Below are 15,581 nucleotides of genomic sequence, written 5' to 3' on the forward strand. Positions count from 1 at the left end.
TGAGAGCCAGACAATGAATAAGGAAGACCGAAGAAGAATTGATGCTTTTGAGTTGTGGTGTTGGTGAACAATACTAAGAGTACCATGGACTGGTAAAAGAACTAACAAATCTGTCCTGGAAGAAGTGCAGCCAGAATTCTCCTTGGAAGCAAGAATGGCCAGACTTTGTCTGACATACTCTGGTCGTGTTGTCAGAAGGGACCATTCTCTGGAGAAGGATGTCATGCTTGGTAAAGTGGAGGGTCAGTGACAGAGGGGAAGGCCCTCACTGAGGTGGACTGACAATCCATGGCTGCAACGATGGGCTCAGGTAGAGCAGGGATCATGAGGATGGCACAGGACTGGGCAGTGCTCTGTTCTGTTGTATATGAGGTTGCTGTTATGTTGTTGTTGTTAAGTGCCGTCGAGTCGTTTCCGACTCATAGCGACCCCATGCCCAGCAGAACGAAACACTGCCCGATCCCGTGCCAGCCCCACAATCCCTGCTATACTTGATCCCATCATCGCAGCCACCGTATCAATCCATCTCCTTGAAGGCCTCCCCCTCTTTCGTCGACCCTCCACCCTACCAAGCATGACATCCTTCTCCAGGGAATGGTCCCTTCTTACAACATGACCAAAATAGGTGAGACGAAGTCTGGCCATTCTTGCTTCCAAGGAGCATTCTGGCTGCACTTCCTCCAGGACAGATCTGTTAGTTCTTTTAGCAGTCCATGGTACTTTCAGCATTCTCCGCCAGCACCACAACTCAAAAGCATCAACTCTTCTTTGGTCTTCCTTATTCATTGTCCAGCTCTCACATGCATACCAGGCAATTGGAAATATCATGGCTTGTGTCAGGCGCACCTTAGTCCTCAAGGAGATATCCTTGCTCCTCAGCACTTGAAACTGCGTTCTCTGCTTCATCTCTCTTCCACCACCATATTCCTGGGACCTGTAGTAGTTACCAATATAGGATCTGTTTTCACACAGGACTGGGCAGTGCTCTGTTCTGTTGTATATGAGGTTGCTATGGGTTGGAAACGACTCGACACCACCTAACATCAGCAATGTAGATACTATTATTTTCCCCTTTTTTGAGGTTGAGGAAACTTAGGCCCTGAGAGGCTATGTAACTTGCCCAAGATCACAGCTAATAAAGTGACTGGGGCCAGGTTTCCAACCCAGGCAGTCAGGCTTCATTGCCCTTGCTTTTAACCACTAGGTTATGCTGTCTCTTGAAAATGCTCTAGTAATATTGAATGGTGGTTGACTGTGGAGAGGAACAAAGAGGTTGGTGACCGGAGAACTGAATTTTAACACAACACGGTCACCGACTCATACCCCTTGGCAGACCCTGGTTGCCCCTCTACATAATGAAGGGGCTGTCTGACTCATACCCCTCGGTGGGCCCCAGTTGCCCCTCTACACAATGAAGGGGCTGTTCTGCATGACACTTATGTTCCCTCCAAATGGAATCTTCTTTGATTTTAAGAGGGGGCAGATTCTGACAGCTTCAGGGAGAAGAGAGTGAAGGTAAGGGCCCCAAGTCCAGTAATCAGAGTGTGCTTCCTGGACCTGTCCTTAGAGACCTAGCCAGAGGCAACATCAGGAGGCCTGAGTGCCTACAGATCAGCTCTGCCCTTGCTTTTCAGATGGATTTTTGAGACCTGGGCAATGGAGGCATGTGAGGCTGAAGTCACTGGGAATGGCTAGACTGGGGAGAGGTTGGCTGTGAGGGAAGAAGAGGTAGTGGCCTCCAAGGTATTTATCTCAGGGAGACAGGAAGGACAGTGGCTGTGGGAAGGGGAAGCAGTCAGCCAAGGCCTTGGTGCCTCTCTTGTCCTGTGTGATATAACCCACTCATCCAGAGCTCTTGTGTCTGAGGGATATCAGAGGCTGAAATGTGGACCTGAGTGGATCACTCAGAGATGGGATTAGACACTGCTCAGTGATGTGCTTAGGGGTTCTGGAACCTGAGGACCTGGATGAAGTCAGTTAACCTCTGAACTGGAAATCAAAACTGATTATGCCCATCTTTGGGAAAACCTCAAAGTGGAGAAGGGCTGCGTTCTCTGCTTCATCTCTCTTCCACCACCATATTCCTGGGATCTGTAGTAGTTACCAATATAGGATCTGTTTTCACACAGACCAACGTTCAAAACCCAACCCTGTCTCACCTGGTGTGAACCTTGGGCAAGTTGCTACACCACTCTAAGCTTGTTTCCTTATGGTAAAATTGGGATAAACTATTTGTCTCTCAGGGGTATGATGAGGTTAAATTAGTATGAATGAATATAACATAAATGCTCAAAAAGATGATACTGATGTTTTTATCATTATTATCATTTTATTATTATCCTGTTCCTTATGAACACTTGCTTTTGGGAGAAGGTACTTTAAACACATTATTCATATTCATATATAAACAACTGAGTAAAACTTAGGTGTTTTCTTTACCCGAGAATTTGTAGATTTCTTGGGAACACTTTGTAAAACCAATTTAATGAAACATACTTTCAGTGGTGACTCGTGAGCTGTCCTTGGTGCTGAAAGAGGCCATGCGCTTACACTGTAGTCACAGACATCAACCAGGTAGACCAAGAACGAGTTTCCAGGTGCAGTGAAACAAATACTTTAATAGGGGTGAAGATAAGGTGCCCCTGTAACTCAAAAGGTGGCAGAACTCGTATTGAGGAGCCTGGGCAGGTCCCTTCGTGGCAGAAATGGTTTGCTCTCAACTGTTAGTCCAGCGGCACGATGGACTAAGGGCCTAGGGATCTGCTTTTATTAAGATTATAGCCAATAAAACCCTATGAAGCTCAGTTTACTCTGTAATACATTGGGTCAACATGAGTTGAAATCGGCTTGATGACAATGGCTTTTACTTGTTCTCGGGTTTTTTTTTTTTTGTTTTGTTTTGTTTTTTGTAATAAGGGAAGTCTTTGTGGAAGAGAGAGTATTTGAGTTCAGTGGTAGAGCTTAGTGAGTTTAGTGGTCCATTAAGAACATGGCTATTGGTGTCAGAAAGAAGTGGGTTTGAATTCCTGCTCTGCCATTATGAGCTGTGTTCATCCTTTGGAAAGTTACTGAACCTTCTTGATCCTCATTCTTCTTGCTCTGTAAAGTGGGTAGTACCTGTCTCACAGTCTATTGTGGGAACGAGATGATGGATATGTAACACACTTGGTACAATGTCTGGCATAATTGTGACAATAGTGTTAATAATAGCTACCACATATTGAGTGTTAACTGTATGCCACAATCCACCTGTGATGTTTTACCTAGGATTAAAGGGAGCTCTGGTAGCATAGTGGCTAAAGCACTTGACTGCTAACCAGAAGGCTGGCGGTTCAAACCCACCAGCCACTCCTCAGAAGGAAAGGTTGAGCAATCCTACTTCCGTAGTGATACTGCCTCAGAAACCCAAGGAGGGGTTGCTATGAGTCGGGGCCAACTTGACGGCACATAACAACAACAACAACAAATGCTGTTACACCATTACAGTATCTTATTGTTACCTTCAATCCTCACAGCAGCCCTAAGAATTTGGTGTATTTTCCCTATTACATAGATAAGGAAACTGAGGTATAGAGTGCCTGATGAATTATATTGTTGCTAGGTGCCATGGAGTCAGTTCTGACTCATAGTGACCCTATTACAACAGAACAAAACACAGCCCAGTCCTGCGTCAGCCTCACAATCATGGCTATGCTTGCGGCCATTGTCACAGCCACTGTGTCAATCCATCCCATTGAGGGTCTTCCCCTTTTTCACTGACCCTCTACTTTACCAAGCATGATATCCTTCTCCAGGGACTGGTCCCTCCTGAGAACATGTCCAAAGATTGTGAGCTGAAGTCTCACCATCCTCCCTTCTAAGGTGCATTTTGGCTGTCCTTCTTCTAAGACATTTGTTCATTCTCCTGGCAGTCCATGGTATATTTAATATTCTTTGCCAACACTATAATTCAAAGGCATCAGTTCTTCTTTAGTCTTCCTGATTCGTTGTCCAGCTCTCACACACATATGAGGTGATTGAAAATACCATGGCTTAGATCAGGTGTACCTTAGTCCCCAGAGTGACATCTTTGCTTCTTAATACTTTAAAGAGGTCTTTTGCAGATTGGCCAAATGCAATCCATCATTTGATTTCTTGGGAAATTAGGACTGAGTCAATAAGAGATGACCAAAGAAAGGGTTAGGGGATTGATGTTAGATAGTGGACACTGTTGGTGTGGTTTGGTTCAGTTGTGGTGAGTGTCCATCTGGGGAGTGTTTGAAGGTCTTCTGTGTTGCATTGGATGTGGCTACTTTTGTTTAGTACCTACCCTATGCCGAAAGGAGCTCTGGTAATGTGAACAAATGGTTAAGTGCTCAGCTGCTAGTTGAAAGACTGGCAGTTCAAACCCACACAGCAGCTCCGTGGAAGACCTGGCTATCTGCTCCTGTGAAGATTACAGTCTAGAAAACCTCATGGGGGCAGTTCCACTCTGTCACACAGGGCCACTGGGAGTCAAAGAGCAACTCGAGGCAGCCAACAACAGCATGTATCAAGTACCGTGGTACATGTTCTGTCATCTCACCCTCTCTGCGGCCCATGGGGTAGGTACTATCCAACTCAAGGACACATAGCTAGTAGTTGAAGTGAGGTAACACTGTAATTCAAAGGCCAGCTGACTTCAAAGCCCAGGCTGGCTGGTGAGCCGGGGCTCACGTGAGGCTAGACAGGGGACTGAGGTGAAATGCTTTGCGGGCTGCAAAATGCCACACAAATGCTCAGAACACCTCTCCTCACCTCCTCCTCAGCCCCGTGGGGATTGGGTTGTTTGTCATGCTTTGGCCCTCCCTTTCCTGAAAGAAATGTGTCAGACCCTGGTGGGTGGAGACAGAGCATTGCAGCGCTCCAGAACAGGGTGCAGTGGGGAAGTACAAAGCCCAGGCAGGTGTCTGCAGCCTGCCTGTGGGGTGCCCGGCTGTAGGGCTGTATGCCCAGCAGGGGGTGTGTTTGTCACTGAACATACAACTCTGTGTATGTGTGTATGAGTGAGTGTGTAGGAGTGTCTCTCTGTGCCCATGAGGGTCCATTGTGTGTTTCTGCACTTCTTCTGTGGCTCTCTGCCTGCTGCACACAGAGAAACAGAGATGGCAGAGAGAGAGGCCCACGGATGCAAGCGAGGGAGAGAACACATGGTGGAGTGACGTGGAAATGCAGACACAGGGACGCACATGCTCCGCTACATGTTCACAAACACACAGAAATATGGAGTGTCGGTTTCTCTGTGTCCATACTTGAGATGATTGGTATAAACTTACGTGTGTGCAGCTGTATGTGTGTCTGACGCACACATACATACACATGTCCATGTAGCCTCAAACATGCAGAAGGAGAGGTTTACGGAGACTCATGGAAGCATGCAGATGTGGACACGCAGACATACATGAACACCCTCCATGTCTTTCATGTATATTCCTGTGTTTGTGGTGCTATGTGTTTTTCTGAGCATGCGTGGACATCTGTGTATCTGAATAGCACAGACGTGTGGGGAGACAGAAGCATGTGGGCACACACTCTCTGAGAAACATGAGCATCTGTGACATTGTACATGTGCGTATATGTATCACTCTTTAAAGTCTAGGATAAAGGAGAAACTATCATTGAATTGGGGAGGAGGGAGGCCAGGAGGCCCATGGGCAGTGCCCGACCCCTCTCTGCCCCCTGGCACACAGACTCAGCTCTCCTGCTTGCTTGCCAAGCTCCGCCCTGATGGAGCAGGCTAAGTAGGACTGCCTTTCTGCAGTGGTCAGTCAGCAAGCCTTGATGAAGCACCTAAGGCATGCTGGCTCACCTCCAGACTTTGTGGCCCTTAGGGAAGATCCCACCAGTCTGTCCTCCATCTCTAGGCAACTCACAGTCCCTACAGGGTGGGTGGGAGATGAGAGGTTGACCTTGAATCACTGGTCAATGAAGAGAGCCACCTGGGTTCAGCTCCCCCCTTAACCAGCTCTGCAGGTATGGAACCATTTAACCTCTCTGTGCCTCTCGTCCCCAGCGTGGAAGTGGGAAGAAGAGTGGCATCCACCTTGTGGGTGGCTGTGAGGGGTAGGACTGTGCTCAGGGCTCAGCATGTATGAACTCGTCTATACAGATGCTTCTTCCTGCATTGATTGTTCACTGAGCACAATGTGCTAGACCTTGTACTAGGCACTGGGGCTCTGTAGTGAACAAAACAATCCCATGTCCTCATGGACTCTATGTGCAGGAAGCTAGTTGGGAAAACACAATGTGTGTACCATGCCAGGTGTCAGGAAGGAAATCAAGGCAGGGTGTCAGGGCAGAGAAGGACAGGCTCGATCAGAGTGCAGGAGTGAACTGCTGACAGGGCAAAGACGTTCTAGGGGAGGGAATAAACAAACAAACAAAAAAACCAACTGCCAAACTCAAATGCCATCTAGTCAATTCCAACTCATAGGGACCTGCTTTGGGTTTCTGAGGAGGTAAATCTTTTTTTAATTTTTATTGTGATTTGGGTGAAAGTTTACAGAGCAAATTCACTTTCCATATAGCAGTTCACATACACTTTGTCTCATGACATTGACTGCAGTTTCCCACAATGCAGCAGCTCCCCTCACACTTTCACCCCATAGTTACCTCTTCCCTATGTCCTTCCCTCCATGCACTCCTGCCCCCCAAGCTGTCTCCCTGTGCATAAGCAGACCTTCTGTTCTCCCGTGACTGATCTCTCCCAGGAGCATATCTACCTAATGTAAATGTTCAGCTCATATGCCTGTTTTTTGTTTGGCTGGAAGCCACAGGAGTGGGTTCAATTCCAGACCTAAAGGGCAGCTAGGGGCCATAGTCTCAGTGGTTCCATTAGGCTCTATCAGACCAGCAAACCTGGTCCTTTTTTTTTTTTTTTTAATGATTTTGAGTTTTGTTCCACATTGTTCTCCCTCTCTATCCAGGATCTCCTACACAGATCCCCCTCTGAGTGGTTGACAGTGGTAGCCAGGCACCATCTTGTTCTTTTGTTCTCATAGTCGTATAGGTTGTGGATCGCATGGTGTAGCAGTTACTTGGACTAATTGTTTCCATGTGTCTTTGGTTTTCTTCATTCATCTTTGCTCTGGATGAGGAGAGACCCATTGTTGCATCTAGATGGCGAGGTGATAAATCTTTACAGAAGTAGGTTGCCCAGTCTTCCTTCCTTGGAGTAGCTGGTGGGTTTGAACATGAGCCTTCTGGTTAGTAGTCAAATGCCTTAGGCACTACACCTAAGGTACTCTCCTCCTAGGAGCTCTGGTGCCATAGTGCCTAAGGCATTTGACTGCTAACCAGAAGGCTGGCAGTTCAAACCCACCAGCCACTCCTCGGAAGAAAGAGTGGGCAATCTACTTCAGTATTGATATGGCCTCGGAATAGCAAGGCCAAAGGGCCATTTATCTTCATAAGAACTCGGTTGTTATTCTCACTTTATAGTTGAGGAAATGGTGGCACAGACAGGCTGAGTAATTTGCCCAGACTCCCACAGTCAGTGAGAAAGAGAGCCAGGATTTGAACCCTGGCAGTCTGGTTTCAGGGCCAAAGGTCGAAATCAGTGGTCCTCAGTTGGGGTGATGTTTGCCCCCTCGGGGATTATTTGGCACTATGTGGAGACATTTTTGGTGGCCATGATTGGAGGCAGGGAACTGCTACTTGCATCCAGTGGGTGAAGACCAGGGTGCTGCTAAGCTCAAGTTCAAGCTTACTGCTATGGAATTGATTTGACTCGTAGTGACCCCTCCTGTCCCCCAAACCCTAGGACCCTGATGTCAATAGCACTGAGGCTGGAAGTATGGCACATAGCAATGAAACCATTGCCTTCAAGTCAACTCTGACCCCTGGTGACCCCATGTATGTCAGAGTAGAAATACGCTTCATGAGATTTCCAATGGCTGTGACCTTTTGGAAGTAGAGTCCCAAGCCGTTCTTTCAAGGTGCCTCTGGGTGGATTTGAACTACCAACCTTTTAGTTAGTAGCCAACCACTTAACTCTTTGTGCCATCCAAGGACTCCTGACAAGTAGCGGATGCTCAATAAATAATAGCTACAGAGGAGGAGGTAAGATGGGTTGCAGAGGTTTGCATGGGAGAAATGAATTCACGGAGAAGAAAATAAAAGTACATATAAATGAATCCATCAGTTGACAAAACTCAGCTAATATTGTTTGGTGGGTGGGTATGAAGGGCAGGAAAGAGGCCTGGGTAGGGTTGTCCCAGGAGGGCAGGTGCAGGTGAGGTGGGTGGTGTGAGGAGGTTGAAGGGCTAGGGGTGGGGCCTGGAGCTGGAAAGCCACTGACCACTGGAATGCTAACCAGACAATGCATCTCTCTGCCCCCTCCCATCCCATGTCTCTCTCCCCATCTCTCCTGGCCTCTCTGCCCAGAAGGGGACAGCCGGAGGCTGAAGGGGGCCATCCAGAGGAGCACAGAGACGGGCCTCGCGGTGGAGATGCCCAGCCGGACACTGCGCCAGGCCAGCCACGAGTCCATTGAGGACAGCATGAACAGCTACGGGTCGGAGAGCAAGTGAGTGTGGGGCCCACACCTGCCTGCAGCTGGTCTTCTTTGGTGTAGGGTGGACTGAGCAATGCTTCCAGGAGCCCGGGGTCAGCCTCAAGCTGGTCAGGACTTTGCCTCAGGGTCCTTGGGTCCCTCCACCCCCTTCTAAGTGGGTAACAAAGCAGAGGCTCCACAGGAGAGTGGGTAGAGTCCAGACGCTGGTGCCTGGCTGCCTGGATTTGAATCCTGGCTCCGCTACTTACCTGCTGCATGACCTCGGGCAAATCTTGCCACTGGGTCTCAGTTTCTCCATCTGTAAAATGGGGACAAGGGCATCTACTTCACAGGAGGATAAAATGGGTTAATATTTATAAACAGCATAAAACAGTGCATGGCACATTAAAAGAGCTATATATCAATGTTGATAAGTAAAGAAGGGGACTTGCCCAGGGTCACAGCTAAGCAGAGGGGTCTTATTATCATCATTATTGTTTTTCCTTTCCTTTCTCGTTTTCTTAAATCCCTATTGAATATTGTTTATATGTACAGACACTACTGCTTGATAAGGAGCTCTGGTAGCATAGTGCCTAAGGCACTTGACTGCTAACCAGAAGGCTGGTGGTTCAAACCCACTAGCCACTCCTCGGAAGGAAGGTTGGGCAATCTACTTCCATAGTGATACCACCTCAGAAATCCAAGGAGGGGTCGCTATGAGTCTGGTCCGACTTGAGGGCACATAACAACAACAACAACACTGCTTGATAAAATAGCTCCAGGGCCATCAAATCCCAAAATTTCAGTGCTGACTGGGGCCTGGCCAGCTCTTCTGTCCGCCTGCAGGGCTTTGAACTGGTTCATTCATTCCAGTTCAACTCCTGCTGAGACTGTGTCCCACCCCAGACAGACGAATGAGAAGCTACATTTTAATGAGAATCACCTGGGGTTCTTGTTAAACTGTAGTCTCTGATTCAGTCTATCTGGGGTGGAAATGCAAATACTCAGTAGGGGGTGTCAAACCGGAATGAACCGGTTTGCAGCCCTGTCTGGCTGTACATCGGAATCAGTGGGGATCTTGTTAAAAATACAGATCTCAAGGCCTTGTATCCGAGCCACTGACAGAATCTCAGGGAACTCCATTTTAAAAAAGCTTCCTGGGTAAAGAGTTAATCTAGACTGCGGGTTCTCCTTGGCGAAATTATGGACCCTTTTGAGACTTGGGAACGCTTTGGGTCTTCTCCCTAGAAATACACACGTACCTTGTAGCACATATGCACCCTAATACACACATTCTCACACACTCTTCTTATATAACTTTCAGGGGATCCCCAAATTCCCCTAATCTTATCCATGGGTCCCTGGTAAAGAAACCTGGATTCCAAACTTCTTTTTTGTACAGAGAGGTTAAGAAGCTCACCCTGGATCACACAGCAGTTAATAAGTCCAGCACCAGGATCCTGATTCCCAGCTGGGGCTTGTTCCGTGACAGAACATCGCTTCCCGATCTCAGCCATGTCTGAGGCAGGAGGGGGCAGGTATCATGAGCCCCACTGCTCACATGAGGAGTTGAGTCTGTTCAGTACAGTAGCCACATGTGGCTATTTAAATGCTAATGAAATTAAACAGAATAAAAACTTCATTTCCTTGGTTGCACTAGCTATACTCAAGTGCTTGGTATCAACGTATGGTTAGTAGCAGCTGTCTGATTGGATAGTGCAGAAAACAGAACATTCCCATCATTGTTGGAGTCTCCCGAATGGTACAAACAGTTAATGAGCAGAGCTGCTAACCAAAAGGTTGGAGGGGCAAGTCTACTCAGAGGCACCTCCAAAGAGAGGCCTGGTGATCTACTTCCAGAACATCAGCCCTTGCAAACCCTGTGTCCCACCCTGACACGTGGGGCCGCCATGAGTCAGAATCAGCCTGATGGCCGGCTGGTGTATTGCCGCTTAGCACAGTGTTGGCCAAGTGGATTGTCTAAGGGCAGGTGAGGGGTGGAGCTGGGCTGGGAACCCCACCTTTTGCTCTCCTTCCATTTCTGGCCCTCAGCTGGGGGCGTCTGTTGGCTGAAAGCCTCCTCCACCCCTAAACTGGGTGTCTTTGTCCCGTCTCTGTGAAGACCTTGCCACATGGCAGGTGCTGCTGTTCTGGCCCCCTCCTCCTCGGGAGACTTCCAGGTGGGTGAGAAGAGGAGGAGGACAGGCGGAAGGGCGAGGAGAGGAAGGGCACGAGTATTTTCTTTAACTTGAGAAGCCTGGCAAAGATAGCAAAATGCAGAGGATGGTAGCCCAGGCACCTGGGTGGCAGCAGGTCCCTGTGGACAGCCATAAGCCTTAGGGTGTGGTGCCAGCAACGAATGGTCCAGGGGTCAAGACTAGAGGGTGCTAGTCCTCACTCTGCCACTGACCTCCTGGGTGGCCTTGGGCACGTCTCTTGGCCTCTCTAAGCTTCCGGGAAGCCAGGCAGCATCTCACAGGAAGGTTGAGAGGACCAGGTGATGGGGAGGGCAGTGTGGTTCAATGGCAGTGACGGGAGTCAATCCACAATATATTCCCAGCACAGAAGGAGGGGAGGAGGCTCAGAGAGGACACGAGAATTGTCTAGGTCCCTCCCTGCCAGGGAGTATCAGAGGCAGGGTGTTTGGGTTCTCTACTGCTGCTCTAACAGAAAATACCACAAATGAGTGGCTCTAACAAACAGGATTTATTCTCTTACAGTTTAGGAGGCTAGAAGTCTGAGTTCAAAGTGCTGCTCTAGGGTCTGGGCAAAAGCCCCTTGACCTTGGGCGTTAGTCCTGCCTTTTGCTCTCAGCCCACTAAAGCTGGAGGCTTCTCTTAACTCAGGCAGCTGCTGGCTGCTGAGGCTGACAAACTCAAGGTCAACAAGTTAAATGGCACAGCCCCCCAATTATCAAGCAACATGGCAGGCCACTAGTTCAAGTCCAGAGACAGTCCAAGATCAGCATGAAACATGACAGGCTGCTGAATGAAGACTCAGCTACGTGCAGGATCCAGGCATACCAGAAGGTTCAGAGACTTTTCTCAAAGCTGCTGCTTACATACTGGAAGCAGGCCACAGCCCTAAGGCAGCTACTCAGCTGCTCTAGTAAATGCCACTGTGGAGCTGATGACCAGTCTCATCATGGGGAATAACTGCATCCAGCTGCCCAGACACTCAACCAGGCCCAGTCAAGCTGACACACAACCTTAACTCCCACACAGGGATGTGAAGAACAAAAGAAGTGATGCCTTCATGTGGCAGCTGCTTGGAGATGGGTCTTGTTATCTTTTGCTGTCATGTGCTTTAAGGTCCTGGAGGGTCTTTAATTACATTACAGGGAAGTTCCAAGCCAGGACTCTGGAGTCAGGCAACTCTAGCTTGTGCTGCATTTCTGCCTCTTGGTAGCTGTGTGACATTGGGGAAGTTACTTTACCTCTCTGAGCCAAGTTTCTTCATCTGTAGAAAGGAGACAATAATAGTACAGATCACTAATAGAGTTGTTGCAAGGATTAAATGAGTTACTATACATGAAAGTACTTAGAACAGTGTTTGCACATAGCACTCTAATTATTAAAAAAAAAAAAAAAAAATCTCACTGCTGTCAAGTCAGATCTGACTCATAGCGACCCCCCTTGGGTTTCCAAGGCAGTATCACTATGGAAGTAGAGTGCCCCATCTTCTTTCCGAGGAGTGGCTGGTGAGTTTGAACCACCAGCCTTCTGGTTAGCAGTCAAGTGCCTTAGGCACTACGCTACCAGAACTCGCCAGTCTAATTATTAGCTATTATTGTTGTTGTTGTTGATTACGCCACTGTTGGTTACGTATTTTGCTGCTTGTGGCCCATTTGCATCCTAACAGATGGAATGAGCCACTCCAACACAATTGTGTCTGTAAAGTGCTTAGCACAGAGAAAGCTCTGAATACATGGTCGCTGAGATGAGTATGCTTATCAGAAGGTTTGGGCTGGGTGTTTTGAGCATAACTATGGGAGGGTCAGATAGGTTGGAGGGTGCCTGGCCAGCAGAGGGAAGAGTCTTGGTGGAGCCCAGCCAGGTGCTGCCACTGCACCTGACACCTGGGCGAGGAAGGGGCAGGTTCCCTTTCCTGTTCTGGAGGTATTTTGGGCAATGGTTGGGCCCGGCTGCCAGGCTCTGAAACAGGAAGGGGTGTGACCCTCCTCCAACTATCCTCTCCTTCTGGGCTTCTGCCAGCTTAGCTGAGGCCACAGGGAGCCAGCCTCACCTGAGCAGCCCAGGCTGCAGCCCGATGCTGCTGGAGCTTCCTGACGGTGTAGTGCATCGCTGGGCATATGTGTTCCTACAGATGGATTTTATTTCAGCAAATTGAGCACCTACAGTGTGCTGGCCAATGGGACTGGGCACGCAGAGATGCTGCCTGTCTCAGACTTTCACTCTAGGGCAGTACACTGACCAAGCAATTAGCATCCCACCCCTCCTGCCCTCTCCAGTCTTCTCCATCACACACAGGCCAGGGCCTCAGCATCCTCCCCAGAAGCTGCAAGCTTTCAAAACTGGCTCCCTGCACCCCTCCTGCTCCTACCCCTGCCTCTAGTCATCCCGAGGTGTCGGTGTCATTGTCCCTGAAGAACAGAAACAGGGCAGGATATGGCTAAGGACCAGGAGATGGGAGGAGTTGTTTTATTGTTGTTGTTAGATGTTGTCGAATCATCTCTGACTCATAGCAACCTCATCTACAGCAAAAGGAAACACTGTCTGGTCCTGTGCCAGGCCCACAGTTCTCACTATACCTGAGCCCATCATTGCAGCCACTGTGTCATTTTATCTCGTTGAGGGCCTTCTCCTTTTTTGTTGTCTCTCCACTTTGCCAAGCATGATATCCTGCTCCAGGGAAGGGTCCCTTCTTACAACATGACCAAAGTAGGTGACACGAAGTTTGGCCATTCTCGCTTCCAAGGAGCATTCTGGCTGCACTTCTTCCAGGACAGATTTTCTTTTAGCAGTCCATGGTGCTTTCAGCATTCTTCACCAACACCACAACTCAAAAGCATCGACTCTTCTTTGGCCTTCCTTTTTCATTGTCCAGCTCTCACATGCATATGAGGCGATTAAAAATACCATGGCTTGTGTCAAGTGCACCTTAGTCTTCAAGGAAACATCTTTGCTCTTCAGCACTTTAAAGAAGTCCTTTGCAGCAGATTTGCCCAGTGCTATACGACATCTGATATCTTGACTGCTGCTTCCATTGGTGTTGATTGTAGAACCAAGTAATATGAAGTCTTTGACAGCTTCAATCTTTTCTGCATTTATCATGATGCTCCTTATTGGTCCCATTGTGAGGATTTTTGTGTTCTTTATATTGAGGTGTAATCCACATTGCTGACTGTAGTCTTCAGTCTTAATCAGCAAGTGTTTCAAGTCATCCTCACTTTCAGCTAGCAAAATTGTGTCATCTGCATAACATAGGTTGTTAATGAGTCTTCCTCCAATCCTGATGTCATGTTCTTCTTCACATGGTCCAGCTTCTCAGATTATTTGTTCTGCATACAGATTGAATAAGTATGGTGAAAGGATACAGCCCTGACACACTCCCTTCTTGATTTTAAACCATGCAGTGTCCGCTTGTTCTATTTGAATGACAGCCTCCTGGTCTATGTGCAAGTTCCTCATGAGTACAATTAAGTGTTGTGGAATTCCATTCTTCTCATTTATCTATAATTTGTTATGATCCACACAATTGAATGCTTTTGCATAGTCAATGAAACATCTTTCTGGTATTCTTTGCTTTGAGCCAAGGTTCATCTGACATCAACAATGATATCCCTTCTTCCACATCCTCTTCTGAATCCAGAAGTTCTCTGTCAGTATACTGCTGTAATTGTTTTTGAATTATCTTTAGTAAGATTTTACTTGTGTGCAATATTAATGATAGTCTTTGGTAATTTCCACATCCTGTGGGATCACCTTTCTTTGGAATGGGTACAAATAATGGATCTCTTCCAGTCAGTTGGCCAGGTAGTTGTCTTACAAATCTCTTGGCGTAGCCAAGTGAGTGCTTCTAGTGAGGCATCTGTTTGTTGAAACATCCCAATGGGTATCTCGTTGATTCCTGGAGCCTTGTTTCTTGCCACTTCCCTCAGTGCAACTTCAACTTTTTCTTTCAGTATCATTGGTTCTTGATCATATGCCACCTCCTTAAATGGATGAACATCAACAAATTCTTTTTGGTACAGTGACTCTGTGTATTCCTTCCATCTTCTTTTGATGTTTCCTGCATCATTCAATATATTGCCCATAGAATCTTTCAATATTGCAACTTGAGGCTTAAATTTCCTCTTCAGTTCTTTCATCTTGAGAAATACCAAGCATGTTCTTCCCTTTTGACTTTCCAGCTCCATGTCTTTGCACATTTCATGATAATAATTGACTTTGTCTTCTTGAGCTGCTCTTGGAAATCTTCTGTTGAGCTCTTTTATCTTGTCATTTCTTCCATTTGCTTTAGCTATTCTCCATCCAAGGGCAAGTTTTATAGTCTCTTCTGACATCCATTTTGGTCTTTTCTTCCTTTCCTGTCTTTTTAATGACCTTTTGCTTTCTTCATGGATGATTTTTTTTTTCCCCACAAACATGCACACCTTTATTGAAAGTTAGAGTATGTTTCCACAGCAGAAATGGACTCTCCCTGTGAGTGAGAAGGGCCATTAAAACTAATGGGCATCTCCAAAAGAGTGGATTTGATGGGATGCCCATTGGGATACCCATTCCATTCCACAGAATTGAAAGACATTCTATTTTTTTAATGCATTTTATTGAAATATAGTTTATATACAGTGAAACACAAAAAACTAAAGTGAAATGGGTCAATGCTTTTTTTTTTTTTTTTCTCAGTGCTCCCTCCCCTCCTCTCCCACCCCTGGCAACCAACAAAGAAAGTTTCCCTCCACATATAAACCTTTCCTTGACCCTCCACAACAATGAACTTATACTATATTTGTCCTTCTGTGATTGACTTATTTCACTCAGCATAATGTCCTCCAAGTTCATCCATATTATGTGGTGTTTTGCAGACTCTACATTATTCTTTAGTG

The 15,581-nt window shown here is 47.2% G+C and overlaps 1 protein-coding gene across 1 annotated transcript in view; it reads left to right on the top strand.

Moving 5' to 3' along the window:
• The window catches only part of RIMS4 (regulating synaptic membrane exocytosis 4), a 78,538-nt gene that overhangs the window by 42,978 nt on the left and 19,979 nt on the right, over positions 1–15,581 (top strand). Inside the window, exon 2 of the mRNA XM_007938396.1 lies at positions 8,404–8,545. Coding sequence (XP_007936587.1) covers positions 8,404–8,545 — 142 coding nt within the window. The remainder of the gene's footprint in view (positions 1–8,403; positions 8,546–15,581) is intronic.

This window comes from Orycteropus afer, unplaced genomic scaffold (genome assembly GCF_000298275.1).
Source record: "Orycteropus afer afer isolate SDZICR_OR568_19922 unplaced genomic scaffold, OryAfe1.0 scaffold00049, whole genome shotgun sequence".
Taxonomy (NCBI): Eukaryota; Metazoa; Chordata; class Mammalia; order Tubulidentata; family Orycteropodidae; genus Orycteropus; species Orycteropus afer.